At 39.5% G+C, this 12,659-nt stretch overlaps 1 protein-coding gene across 1 annotated transcript in view; it reads left to right on the top strand.

Annotated features, from left to right (window-relative positions):
• The window catches only part of SYT13 (synaptotagmin 13), a 38,966-nt gene extending 29,823 nt beyond the window's left edge, over nt 1-9,143 (top strand). The window contains exons 5-6 of the mRNA XM_060764180.2: nt 5,556-5,685; nt 7,959-9,143. Coding sequence (XP_060620163.2) covers nt 5,556-5,685; nt 7,959-8,263 — 435 coding nt within the window. The 3' untranslated portion in view covers nt 8,264-9,143. The remainder of the gene's footprint in view (nt 1-5,555; nt 5,686-7,958) is intronic.
• Nucleotides 9,144-12,659: the final 3,516 nt, after the last annotated feature.

The raw sequence follows: 12,659 nt of genomic DNA, 5'->3' as shown, positions 1-12,659 counted from the left end.
TTGTAAGTAGCACATCCCTTTGTAAGTTCTAAATATTCATTTCTCACACCAGTAATTTGTGGTGGCTATAGTTTATTTGAAATGGCTCTTTTAGTTCTGGTAAATGGCAAGGAAAGCAAACATCTCACATGCCAGCAGGCATTTTCAATTCCACCACATTTAAATAATAAAGTAGGACAAATTATTAAGCAAGCTCATTATCATTCAAATACAATATGATTCATATGTGAAATATTTTGAATCCCATAGAATAGTTCTTGAGGATCTAGTAATGGCTAGAGAAGTGTTCTCTCTAGGGGCTTCATCACAAAGACCAGGAGAAGCATCCTGCTTTGCCTGGCTTCATGGCAAAAAAGAGAGGAACAGCAGGGTGAATCTGTCGCCCCACACACAGCTCCCTCTCAGCGATACTTTCCCTATCACATGTGGGAAGTGTTGCCATTCTGCAGATGATCCGTACTCAGGGGCGGCTCAACTCATTACGCAAAGTAAGCATTTGCAGTATAGTTGATTTTGCCCAGGGGCGCTCTTGAGGCACTCTTGGGGAAAAATAGACCTTGCCATATGCGAGTTGTAGTTACTGGGATGTATAGTTCACCTACAATCCAAGAGCATTCTGAACTCCACCAGTGATGGAATTGAACCAAATATAGCACAGAGAACTCCCACGACAAACAGAAAATATATATCAGTGATTGGTTGGGGGGGGGGGGATACTGTTTGCTTACCGTTGAAAATTTCTTAGGGCCGCCTCTGTCCGTACTGGCTCCATTAGGGCCAGCACATCATAGGAAGCCTCTCGTGTTGTGGGGGAAGCATCCAACAATGATTCCACCCCAGCTGGAGGTGGAGCCTCCACTGGAAGTCACACAATATCATGTAATAACCAGCATGGGGCTACATCCCCAAGATAGGGTGGAAGCATTGTAGGATGCTGATTTAGGTGAATGATGAGGTTGTTAATCTCTAGTTGATCCGTGGTAAACTTCTGTCTGAAGTTCTATTGGAAGTGCCAACCTTTTGGTCAGCAGTCCTGCTGGCACAGGGGTTTAACCCATTGTACCATGGGGACTCCTAATTAACCATATAATCTCACTGGAAACATACAAAGAGCGCTTCTCTAGACATCACTACATTCTCCAGAGCAATTCTGTGTACTGCGCATGATGAAAGCTCATGACATTTCAGATAAGAACAATAAGATACCAGTTTATGTGAAAATCAAATTGTGTGAAGAGTACCATAACAGATCCTTTGCATAATATGCAGACAATCTGTACTTCAATGGGATTTTTTACTGGATGAGTCCTTTTCTTATAGCCTGCTCTTGCTTCATTCAACAATATATAGAGAGAGGTTCTAGTCCAGTGGTTCTCAACCTGTGGGTCCCCAGGTGCAGGCATGTCGCCGGGGGGGACGGGGACTTGAGGGGCTTCAGCCCCCTTCCCCCCCCCCCCGAAATTTTCAGGTTACTCCACGAGAAGGCCTTACTAGTACATTATTTAAATGGTTATGTTTATTCATATCATGATCTGTTCACCATGCTCAATTTATCCCATATGCATGGGGTATTGGGGATAACGATACAAAAGGTTTGCTAGGGTAGATCCTCCCCCCCCCCGAATCAAACTCAGCCCCCCCCCCAATCAAAATCCTGGCTATGGGCCTGGTGTATTGGCCTACAACGTCCAGAAATCCCAGCCAGTTTACCAGCTGTTAGGATTTCGGGGTGTCGAAGGCCAAAACATCTGGGGACTACTGTTCTAGTCCAAAAAAATGGCCGCATACACATATGCAGTAAATCAGTCAAGGAAGACTCTTTCTTCTCCTGAAACAACAAAAGATTTTCAAAATGATGCCTAGAGGAGTTGCAAACGCAATTTGTATACAGGCTTGGGGAAGATGTGTCACCAGTGTTGAGAGCTCTCACTAAAGACATGAAAAACCTTGACACTGATTTTCCATTTTGAGTTTCTCTAGGGTTGCTAGGCTTTGTAAAGCTGTGTGAAGCAGGAGTGATTCCAAGCAAATAAAGGTTGCCTGGCAGCTAACATTCAAAGGAGAGAGCACCTGCTACCTCTGTGAAGGAAACATAAGTGTTCCCATAACACCTTCCAGCAACTGAAATGAAAATTGCTCTGAAATATTTATAGCTTTCTGAATATGGATAGCAGGTCACAATATTGCATGATCTATTTTCTTTTCAAAATATTTAGATTAAATTTTGTTGTTAAGACTTTTGTGTTTAAATTAAAAGATAATTTATTAACAGGAAATTATTGAAATTACTCTTTAACATCTATTGCCATTGTTTTTGTTTGTTTTAGCTTTCATTAAAAAACTCTATAGGTAGAATCATGGAGCTGGAAAAAAACCCCAAAGGGTCATCTAGTCCAACATAGAGGGATAAACAATTAAAGCACTCCTGAAAAATGCCCATCCAACCACTGTTTAAAGACTTCCAAAGATGAAGCATCAACCACCCTCTAAGGAAGAATTCTACTGTTGAACAGCTCCACATTTGCGAGTTTAACTTTTGAGGATATGATTATTTGTGCATTTAAATATTATGTTCTTTCACAGAATCTCTAGTTGAGGGATCCCCAGACTAAGTCCCACAGGCCAGATACGACCCTCCAAGGTCACTTACACAGGTTACCCAAAGTTTGAAATGACATGAAAGCACACAACAACAATCCTAATTAACTTGACTATCTCATCAGCCAAAAGCAAGCCCATGCTTCCCATTGAAATACTGGCAAGTTTATGTTGGTTAAAATTGTTCTTCATTTTAAATATTGTATTGTTCTTTCATGGGTTTTCTTTTTTTTGCACTACAAATAATATAGGTGCAGTGTGCATAGGAATTTGTTCATTTTTTTTTTCAAACTATAGTCTGGCTCCCCAACAGTTTGAGGGAGCATGAAATGGCTCTCTATTTCAAAAGTTTGAGGACCCCTGCTCTAGATTCTCCACCCTGACGCAAATCTCAACTCCCATGAAGAGGAGGGCTTGACACACAGCTATGCAAGGCTCTCAAGCCCCACACAGCCACATGTCCTGCAGGATGCTCCTATTCATGGGAGGACACGGTGACCCGCCATGTCATACTGTGAAGAGAAGTGCTAGATACACAGCTGTGCAGAGTTCTCTGGAGAGGTCTGTACAGCCACATGTGATTGGGAGGGCTGGGACCAGGGTTATGTCACATGGCTGGTGCCCAGGACAAAGCTGGAGATAAGCACCTAAGGGGCTACATTCGGCCCAGGGGCCTAGTTTGCCCATGCCTGTTCTAGAGTCTCCTTGGCAGAAAACAATGGTGGGAGTAATGCAAATTATTATCTTTTGTAACTGGAACAGGTGTGATGACCATAATGAAAAGCTGATCGAAGTTCTTACTCAATGCCAAGTCCTTGAACAGTGCCAAGACCAAACCAGAACACTCTTGTCTGGGAGCAAGCATGAGGGGTCTAATGTCCTCTGTGCAAAAGACACGGCTTGGAAAGTTTGCAAGGGATATTTTTAAAAGCTTCATTTTGTTTAGCATGCTGAGGACAGTAGGCAGGCCAAATGTTAAAAAGACTGATAAAGTTGGCTCTCCATGAAAGCAAGTTAACTTTCTGTAAGTGTATCGGTTGTTTTTCACAAGGTAAAAGCTGACTGAGAGACCTAAATAGTGTGGGTTTTTTGGAGACCCATTGATCTCTCTTTATACTATTATTTAAAATTGACAAGGAGATAGACTTGGATGTAGGTAGCAATTTTTAAATGTCTTTTTGATCTGCTGACAAAAGGCTGTAATGTGTTCATTCTAGACGACTCCCCTCTGCCGGCCGCGTCTTTTAGAGGTTAAATATTCTCAGAGATAACCTTTAATATATTTTCCTTTTGTGTAATCAGGAGTGGAAACTCTGTCAGACTGGAACTGCTCATTCTGTTTCTCTCTGATAATTGTAAAAGATCACTAAAAAGTCAATTTTGTTTTGTATTATAGTCAGCGAGTCAAAAACTGCTTCAACTCTTTGGGCTGTAAAAAGACTGTGCCATGAAATTAAATCAATCCAGTTCTGGAGTTTCTGGCAGCCATGAGTTGGAGGCTCCTCAAATGCCATATGGCCAGGATACTGTGCAGGGAAGAAATCCCTTTTGGTGAAGGACACTGGCTCTTTGACCTCTGGGGGTTATTCATGCCCTTCTCTTCAGGCCCTTAACGCCAACCTTAACTAGATGGTTACTCTATTGCCTCTAGCGCTTTTCTGCTTCTTTCTGCTCTTTCAAAAACATAAATGAACATTGCACCCTCTTTCCATTAGTACAAATAGTAGCAGCAGCCATGTTACCATCAGCCCATACTTTTGCTCTGCTTTGAGAGATTATTGAGGAAATTCAGAAAATATGACAAAAAGGAAATGAAATGAGTGTGGGTGTGCAGAATACACAAGAATGGCCAAAAGTCTGCAAAGTCAATTCAGTTTTTTAAAATAAATTGCTTCCATGGAAACTTCCAACCTAAAACAAAAAGCATTGAAGTTGTTTTTTAAAAAAACTTCCAAGATTAAGTAGAGATATATAACCAAAATAATTCTCTGCATAATTTACAGTAAATTTCCTGAGATTTCTGACATCGGTTGTTGAGCTATTGCTGTTGTGGTACATAATAAGCTACTAGGGGGTATTTCTTAACAACAGGCAATAACCTTCTCCTCAAATTAGGTTGCTAAAACACAGAGACATGGATAGGAGACTGGAATGCCAGTTCAAGTGAAGTCCATTAGCTCAGTTCTGGGATGTGTGTGTACATGCCTTCAGATTTCCTGTTGGTTTATGGAGATCCCGTATGTTAACATAGTTATCTCAGGCAAAGGCTTTCTGTGACATATAGTCTACAGTATCTCATTTTCTTTTGCCGCTCTTCATCCAAATACTAACAAGATCTGAACCTTCTTCCAAGATTAGATGGGATTCAATCTTTTCAGGGCATTTAAACCAGTTCAGCTCTGGTTGCTGTTGCTGTGTGCCATCAAATCATTTCCAACCTATGGTAAACCTATCACAGGATTTTCATGGCAAGGTTTGTCATTGTTTCCCTCTGAGGCTGAGAGAGTGTAAATTGCTCAAGGTCACCAGTGGGTTTCATAAGATTTAAAAAACTAGGGCCAGTCCTCTTTTTGAGGCACCCTTTTACACACTGATAGCTCCAGTTGATAGATAAAAATAAAACAAAATTAAAACCAAAGTAACCTTTTAAACATTAAGTCTGCCAGTCAGTAGCCCCTGATCACAGGGGAAGTAGCAGATTGGCAATGGGTATCACACTACTGTGATAGTTTCCATCTCCATGTGATAAAGTCCAAAGCCATGGGGATTTATTATGCCTTAACCCCATGGATTTCATGGGGTCACCATAAATCGACAAGTGATTTGAAGGCAGACGCACAAACAGTCCTTTCAATTTTCTTTTATCTCACTCTGTAATTAGCCACTTGTCTCCTCCACATGGACAATAGTAGAAGACATGTGGTAATTACTTTTCTGTTTGTGTTATTGGATTACAGGAGCCAGATGCAGGTTATGGAGAAGTTCTCCTTTCCATCAGTTACCTGCCAGCAGCAAACCGCCTGCTTGTGGTACTCATAAAGGCCAAGAATCTCCATTCTAAACAGCTGAAAGAGCTTCTTGGGAAAGGTGAGTGAGAAATATGGGCATCTTAAGGGAATGTAACCAAAAGGAAATGAATGTGTCACTTAAATCCTATTACAGTATTGACATTTAATTACAGCCTATGAAAGTATATGAGCTGGGTTGTTGTAGGTTTTTTTCAGGCTATGTAGCCATGTTCTAGAGGCATTCTCTCCTGAGCTGTGAGCCATAATGTTCCTTTACCTGAGAAGTCATTAGATGAGTCAGAGGCATCACAGGGTCTGGAGCTCGGCAGCTATGGGTAGTTAGGAAATACTAATACACAGCTAATTACATACAGTTGCTTTTACAGATGCTGTTTGATGGTATCTATACAATTCTTTATATCTGTCTATTATCTACATGCCTATCTATCTATCTATCTATCTATCTATCTATCTAATCTGTCCATCCACCTATCAATCCATCCATATAGCCATACACACTTGACCACTCTATACTGGCACATTGATTATAAGATCACTCAGTCACGAGAGCACTCTGGGCTCAGCACACCAGTAAATTGTATTACTAGAGTCATACCGCAAATATTGTACATGTACATTATGGAAGATAAGAAGTGATCAAAGCTATAAAGGTTGAGTATTCCTTATCCAAAAATCCAAAATCTGAAATGGCCCCAAAATTTGAAAGTTTTGCCACCAGCCACCCATTTCAGTAATTGCAGCAGTGAATGTAGCATTCCTGCTTGTTTTTTTGTAAGGCAGAAGCAGATAAAAGACAGGCTCCCCAGAGAGCTCCCATACAGTAGTATACTGTACTGTATTTTTTAAAAATCAAGTCCATGATATCCTCAGTTTGTGAGATCCTTAGTATCTTCAGCCTCATGTTTCATATGCAACATAAATCACAAAACAATGAGATATTAGGGTCTCTCAAAAGGCAGAGCAATTGATGCAGTTAATAATAATAATAATAATAATAATAATAATAATAATAACTTTACTTATATTCCACCCTATCTACCCAAGGGGACTCAGGGTGGATTCAAACAACAAAAAGGCAAACATTCAATGCCTGAAACAACAATAAATACAAATACAGTAATAAACCTATCAGAACTCAAAATAAACCAACATATACCACAATAAACCCAGATATACCAAAATATATGACCAAATTATAACATTATAACATTACAAGCTAAAATTAAATTAAATTTAACTTAAATTATATCAACATAAAAACATGAACCTTGCCAGTGATACCAACAAGGCCAATCGGGCCAACAGAGCCAGAGTATAAAATCAATTTCCAGTCAGAGGTATATTAGCTGTATATAGCCACCTAATCCTCCTCCTCTCCATATGCTAGCGAGCAAATATGAGTTTTTAATTGTTTTTTAAAGGAGAAAAGGGAGGGGTCCCTTTTTAATCTCTATAGGGTGGGGGGAGTTCCAGAGGTGCGGGGTGATCATGGAGAAGGTCCTCTCTCTCATTCCCACCAGCCATACTTGAGATGAGGGTGGGACTGAGAGTAGGGCCTCCTCCGCTGTCTGCAGTGTCTGAGTTGGTTTGTAAAAAGAGACGTGATTTTTGGATAAATAAACTTCTTGTTTAGACTTGAGTCTATCTCCAAGATATGTCATTATTGGAAATATTGCAAAATTTGAAATACTTCTGGTCTCAAGTGTTTCAAATAAGGAAGAAGGGATACTCAACTGATAGCAGATATGATGGAACTGTCATTCATGTTTCTCCACCGCTCCTGTGTGAAGCAACATGATTAACCTTTTGTTGGACATTAACCATTTCTGCACAACTTTGTAGACCTCATAAAGGATTTATAGGCAGATGAGTTAGTTGGTAGGGAAAAACTATTTTAAATGCTTTTTCCTTTATGGAAATGACCCCCCACCCCAACACCTTTTAGCCTGGCCATCAGCAATTACTGATATGTACTAGTAATTGCTGTGACTTTATGAGCCTTATTTACAAAACTAGAAGTAACTGGAATTGAATCATTTTTTGGGAGGAAAGACAAAAAGCATTTTGTTGAGGCTTAGAACATCTTAGAATAAACTTATCAGTGTTGTCCTTACATATCTTAGAGAGTGTGAGTGCCCCTTTTCAGTTAGCAGAATGGCAGAAGGAGAGAGAGAGAAACTCTTAATTTCTTTGTGTGAAGAAGTAGTATGGTGAGAGGAGTACTTTTGCCCACCTGCACCTTTCTTTTAGAAGGCCAGGAGAAAATGTCTGAGAATGTGGATCAATGAAGGCCAACCCTCAAATAACGTAGTTTCATCCTTTTTCCTGCAGATATATCTGTTAAAGTAACACTGAAGCACCAGGCCCTGAAACTGAAGAAGAAGCAGACAAAGCGTGCAAAACACAAGATTAACCCAGTATGGAATGAGATGATTATGTTTGAGGTGCCCCATGATCTGCTCTGTGCCTCTAGTGTGGAGCTGGAGATGTTAAGTCAGGATGGTGATGGGCAAAACCACTTACTGGGCAAGTGCAGTCTTGGCCTGCATGCCACTGGAACAGAGAGGAGTCACTGGGAGGAGATGCTGAGAAACCCCAGAAAGCAGATTGCTATGTGGCATCAACTTCACATGTAACTAAGGTGGTAGGAATGCTGATCGACTGTCGGTCAGTAAACTGGTTTCAGTGCTGAGGAGAGAAAGAGCTGTTTCAACATCCCCAAAACTTGAATTAGATCCATTCACACGATCAAGCACAATTCTTCTACTATTTCTGTTGCCCCTAAATATTTCTTCCTAAAAGAATACTTTATACATTAGCTGAGCAAGGTGTTGAGTGGTTCATTGATACATAATAATTCCTAATTTAGTTGCATGATCATTTTTTCACTTTTTTAGGCCTTAGCACCTGGGATAGAATTTGTTTTAATTTTTTTTACTAATTTATATATTATTTTTGAAAAGCAAGTTGAAATGAAAGTAGAAATTATTCCAGACATTAAAAAAACGAAAACGATCTTGTTGCAACAAGATTCAATATGTCCCTTCCAAACGTGGCCAGGAAATAAACCTAAAACCAAGAGGAACATGACAATAATCCTGTTCTTGGAACCAGCATCATTAGTGAGTGTCTAACTCTATTTATTCACTTGCTGTTTGCTGGAAAAAATATTTTATCATTTTACAACTCCTAGAATCATCCAGGCATTGTGCCCATTGTGCCATCTACATTATATACAGTCTACATAGAATAAAAGAATAGATATCTACCCAAAGGTACTTAACAATTTAAAGCCATTGCAAGAACACCCCGAACACTCCCAGTCTTCAATTTTGGAAACTAAGTAGTGGTGGGCTAACTAGTATTCAGATGAAGGATCTCCAAATAGAGCTAGGATTGAATCTGAAGGCTTGAAGAGGTGCTGCAAGTCTGAGTTAAAAATAATGAGACCAATGGTTTCAGTATAAGGCAGGTTCCTACATGCTATTATGCCCCCAAGGAAAACAAGTGACCAAAGGGAAGGAAACTGAGATAAATAACAAGTTATTAATAGTTAAACTTAAGGTCAAATATTTGACATGATATTTATTAACTTGCATGGTTTTTGTTATATATTTAGCAACCCTGAGGTTGCAATTGCATACCAAAACCCAGGACCATGGCAGGTAGGAATGAGTGGGTTGAACTCTGCTCTGCCCTGTCAAAGATAGTATTCACACCACAGAATTATAGCAGTTTGCCACCACATTACCTGTCATGGCCTAATGTTACAAAATTCTGAAATCTATAGTTTTATAACATATTATTTACCCTTCTCTGCCTTGTGAGCTCTCATGCCACAAGTTATTTTTAGAGTACAGCTTTCAGACTCTGCCCATTGTGATAATTGACCAGAAGTTGAAGATCTGGTCTATCAGAATTGATTTCTGATTTATTTTCTAGTTTGCAAAAGGCTTATCCCAAGTCTAATGCAGTTCCATGGCAAAACTGCACCCCCCCCCCCCACCAGCCAAACTCAGCCTAGTATGTGTTTTGAGTTATTGTTTCAAAGTAAAACAAAACAAAAAAAATTAGGACAGAACTCAGGTCAGATCAGGTCATTGCTTTCCAAGGTCCTGAAGGGATCTAATCCATTCTATAGTTACTGGTAGTTATGCATCTCTGGACTAGACAGTCATCCAGCCGCCCCAGTTTGGCAAGGACAGTACAATTAATCCTGTGTTATCTCACTGTTTTCTCTGAAAATAATCCAGTTTCTCCTGTCCTCCTTTGCTTCATCCTCAGTTAAATTTAATTGGTGCAAAGTGATATGAAATACAAATATAGTTTGCAGTCAGTTAAGTATGCAGGGAGGGGAAAAGAAGAAGGAGCAGAATCTTGCCCTTCCCAAGGTGTTCTTGCAAGAGCAACCGGCTGTGGCCTCTCCTCAAATTTGTGTTCTTCCTCCTGCCAATTCATCTGATGTTGCTGTTTTCATATGTGAAAGGTTGAAGGGTATGATGTTATAGCTGCACAATCTGAATTCTAAGTTTCTATATAATAATATATATTCCTCCTCCTCCTCCTCGATTTCACAGTCAACCAGGCATTACTGACTGAAGGTTTAGATCATCAGTTATTTGCATTCTAGTTAAGAACCTAGAATGAATCATTGAATAACATGGTACATTTCAAGTAATGCAAATTGTTTATTGTTATTACACTACCTATAGCAATTTCATTCAGATGTTTTGTCAGTCCATTTGAAATTGCTCCTAGAGAACCTATCAATACTGAAAACACAATTATTTTCTCTTCTCAAAAGCCTTGGATAGGTTTTGAAATTTTCATAATAATTTCCTTCCCTATCTATAATCCAAGCTCCCCTGTTATGTCTGACAGTTTATGTTCTAAATCTTTGCCAATTTGAATCTTAACATTTTTGCTTCAATACTTTTGACAACCTTTTCAGACCCATCAATTCAGCTGGCAAATCTTATTCTTTGCATAAATGCCAAAGTACAATTGCACCCAATTTATCATGGTATTTCTTATATTTGTTCTGTGTGATCTTGTAGCAGGAATTGGTAGGGTGCACAATAGATTTATTATTGTTATTATGGCTATTCCATTCAAATTCTACCTTCTCCTCAAAATTGAAACTTAGCAATACTAAAACAAATGCTGATAAAATGCATGGAAAAATAAAATAAAAACACAGAAAAGTTTGTTAAAAGACACTTAAGCTAGCCACATAATTAAGACAAATATACTAACATAAAAATAAGTGTAGCAGAATACAATTAAAAGTACCTAAAACCCTGTTGGAATAGAAAAGTTTTTTTCTCACCTTCAGGTAGGGTGGAGATGTCTGGACCTCCATAAGGATGAAATTTCAAAGCCACCAAGAAAACTTCCTCCTTTGTTCCCACCAGACTTGCCTATGAAAGTAGTGGGACCAGGAGAAGGTCTTAAAGCTCCAGTATGCTACAACTCCCACTAAGGCATGGATCATAGTAGTGAAAGAAAAACTCTGGGCTACTTGACAATGATAACTTTTGGTTTTCATGTCAGTGCAGTGATGGGGTGAATTTGCTCTGGGTTTTAGACATCTTGGATCTCTCTTTGAGAGAAAGACGGGATATCAATTAAATAAATAAATTTTAAAGAAGCTGCTGGTCAAGGTGCCAAATCTTGTCACCTCAAAATAGGTTTAGCAGTTTGTATAGATCCTCCAACATGAAGATTTAAACTCAGAGCATGTTCACTTTCCAAGGGATGTGGAAGCCACCCACTATCACATAAATAGGAGTATAGCATCTTGATACAGGGAAGTCATGCTACCCCTCTATTCTGCCTTGGTCAGACCACACCTGGAATACTGTCTCCAATTCTGGGCACCACAATTTAAGGGAAATGTTGACAAGCTGGAATGTGTCCAAAGGCAGGCAACTAAAATGATCAAGAGTCTGGAGAACAAGCCCTATGAGAAGTGGCTTGAAGAGCTGGGCATGTTTAGCCTGCAGAAGAGAAGACTGAGAGGAGACACAATGGCCATATATAAATATGTGAGGGGAAGTCATAGGGAGGAGGGAGCAAGCTTGTTTTCTGCTGCCCTGGAGACTAGGATGCTGAACAATTTATTTATTTATTTACTTTACTTTACTTATATACCACTGTTCTCAGCCCGAAGGCGACTCACAGTGGTTCACAACAAATAAGAACAGCAAAAATTCAATGCCACAGTGTAAAAACAGTTAACAACCTAACATATTACATAATTAATAAACAATGGCTTCAAACTACAGGAACCTGAACATTAGGAACAACTTCCAAACTGTGAAAGCTGTTCAGCAGTGGAACTCTGCCCTGGAGTATGGTGGAAACTCCATCTTTGAAGGCTTTTAAACAGAGCCTGGATAGCCATCTGTTGAATGAGATTTTCCTGCTTTTCCCAAGGCTGGGCTGGTTGGCCCATGAGGTCTCTTCCAATTCTGTGATTCGATGATTCTTTCAACAATGATGTTTAGCCTGCAAATCTATATAATTTGACGAGGCATATAAAGCTGTGAGTTAGCTATTGGACAAGAGCTGCAGTTTGATATGCTATCCTATCTGTGTGAGCAGCTCCTATGAGACCTTGGATACTGCATTAATTCATCGTCTAAACATTTGCATAGTAATATACTGATAGTCTCTTTCCTGGTTGCTTTAGCTGGGAGCACTAAAATGGAAACTAATTGGCACCATTATGCTTGCTTCAAAAGGAGCTCTGGAAATCCAATTGGTAAAAGTCATTCCCTTAAAAAAATATAGGTGTGCAACACAGAGGCAGAGCTTAATTTCCTTCTTTATTTTTCAGTTTTTAATTCTCATGAAGAGCAAGTCAAAGACAAATACATCCATTAACTGAACTGCTGTGACATAGAAAACATTAGTTCAGACCAAGGATGCATTAAATTGCTGAACAGATTACTGTCCTCATGGTTGCTTCTAAAGATGCAAATTATGTGGGGTTTTCTTTGAGGGGAGGTAGTCAGGAAAGAAAAAGAA

The sequence above is a fragment of the Anolis sagrei genome, chromosome 1 (genome assembly GCF_037176765.1).
Source record: "Anolis sagrei isolate rAnoSag1 chromosome 1, rAnoSag1.mat, whole genome shotgun sequence".
Taxonomy (NCBI): domain Eukaryota; kingdom Metazoa; phylum Chordata; class Lepidosauria; order Squamata; family Dactyloidae; genus Anolis; species Anolis sagrei.
This window is presented reverse-complemented; position numbering and strand designations above follow the sequence as displayed.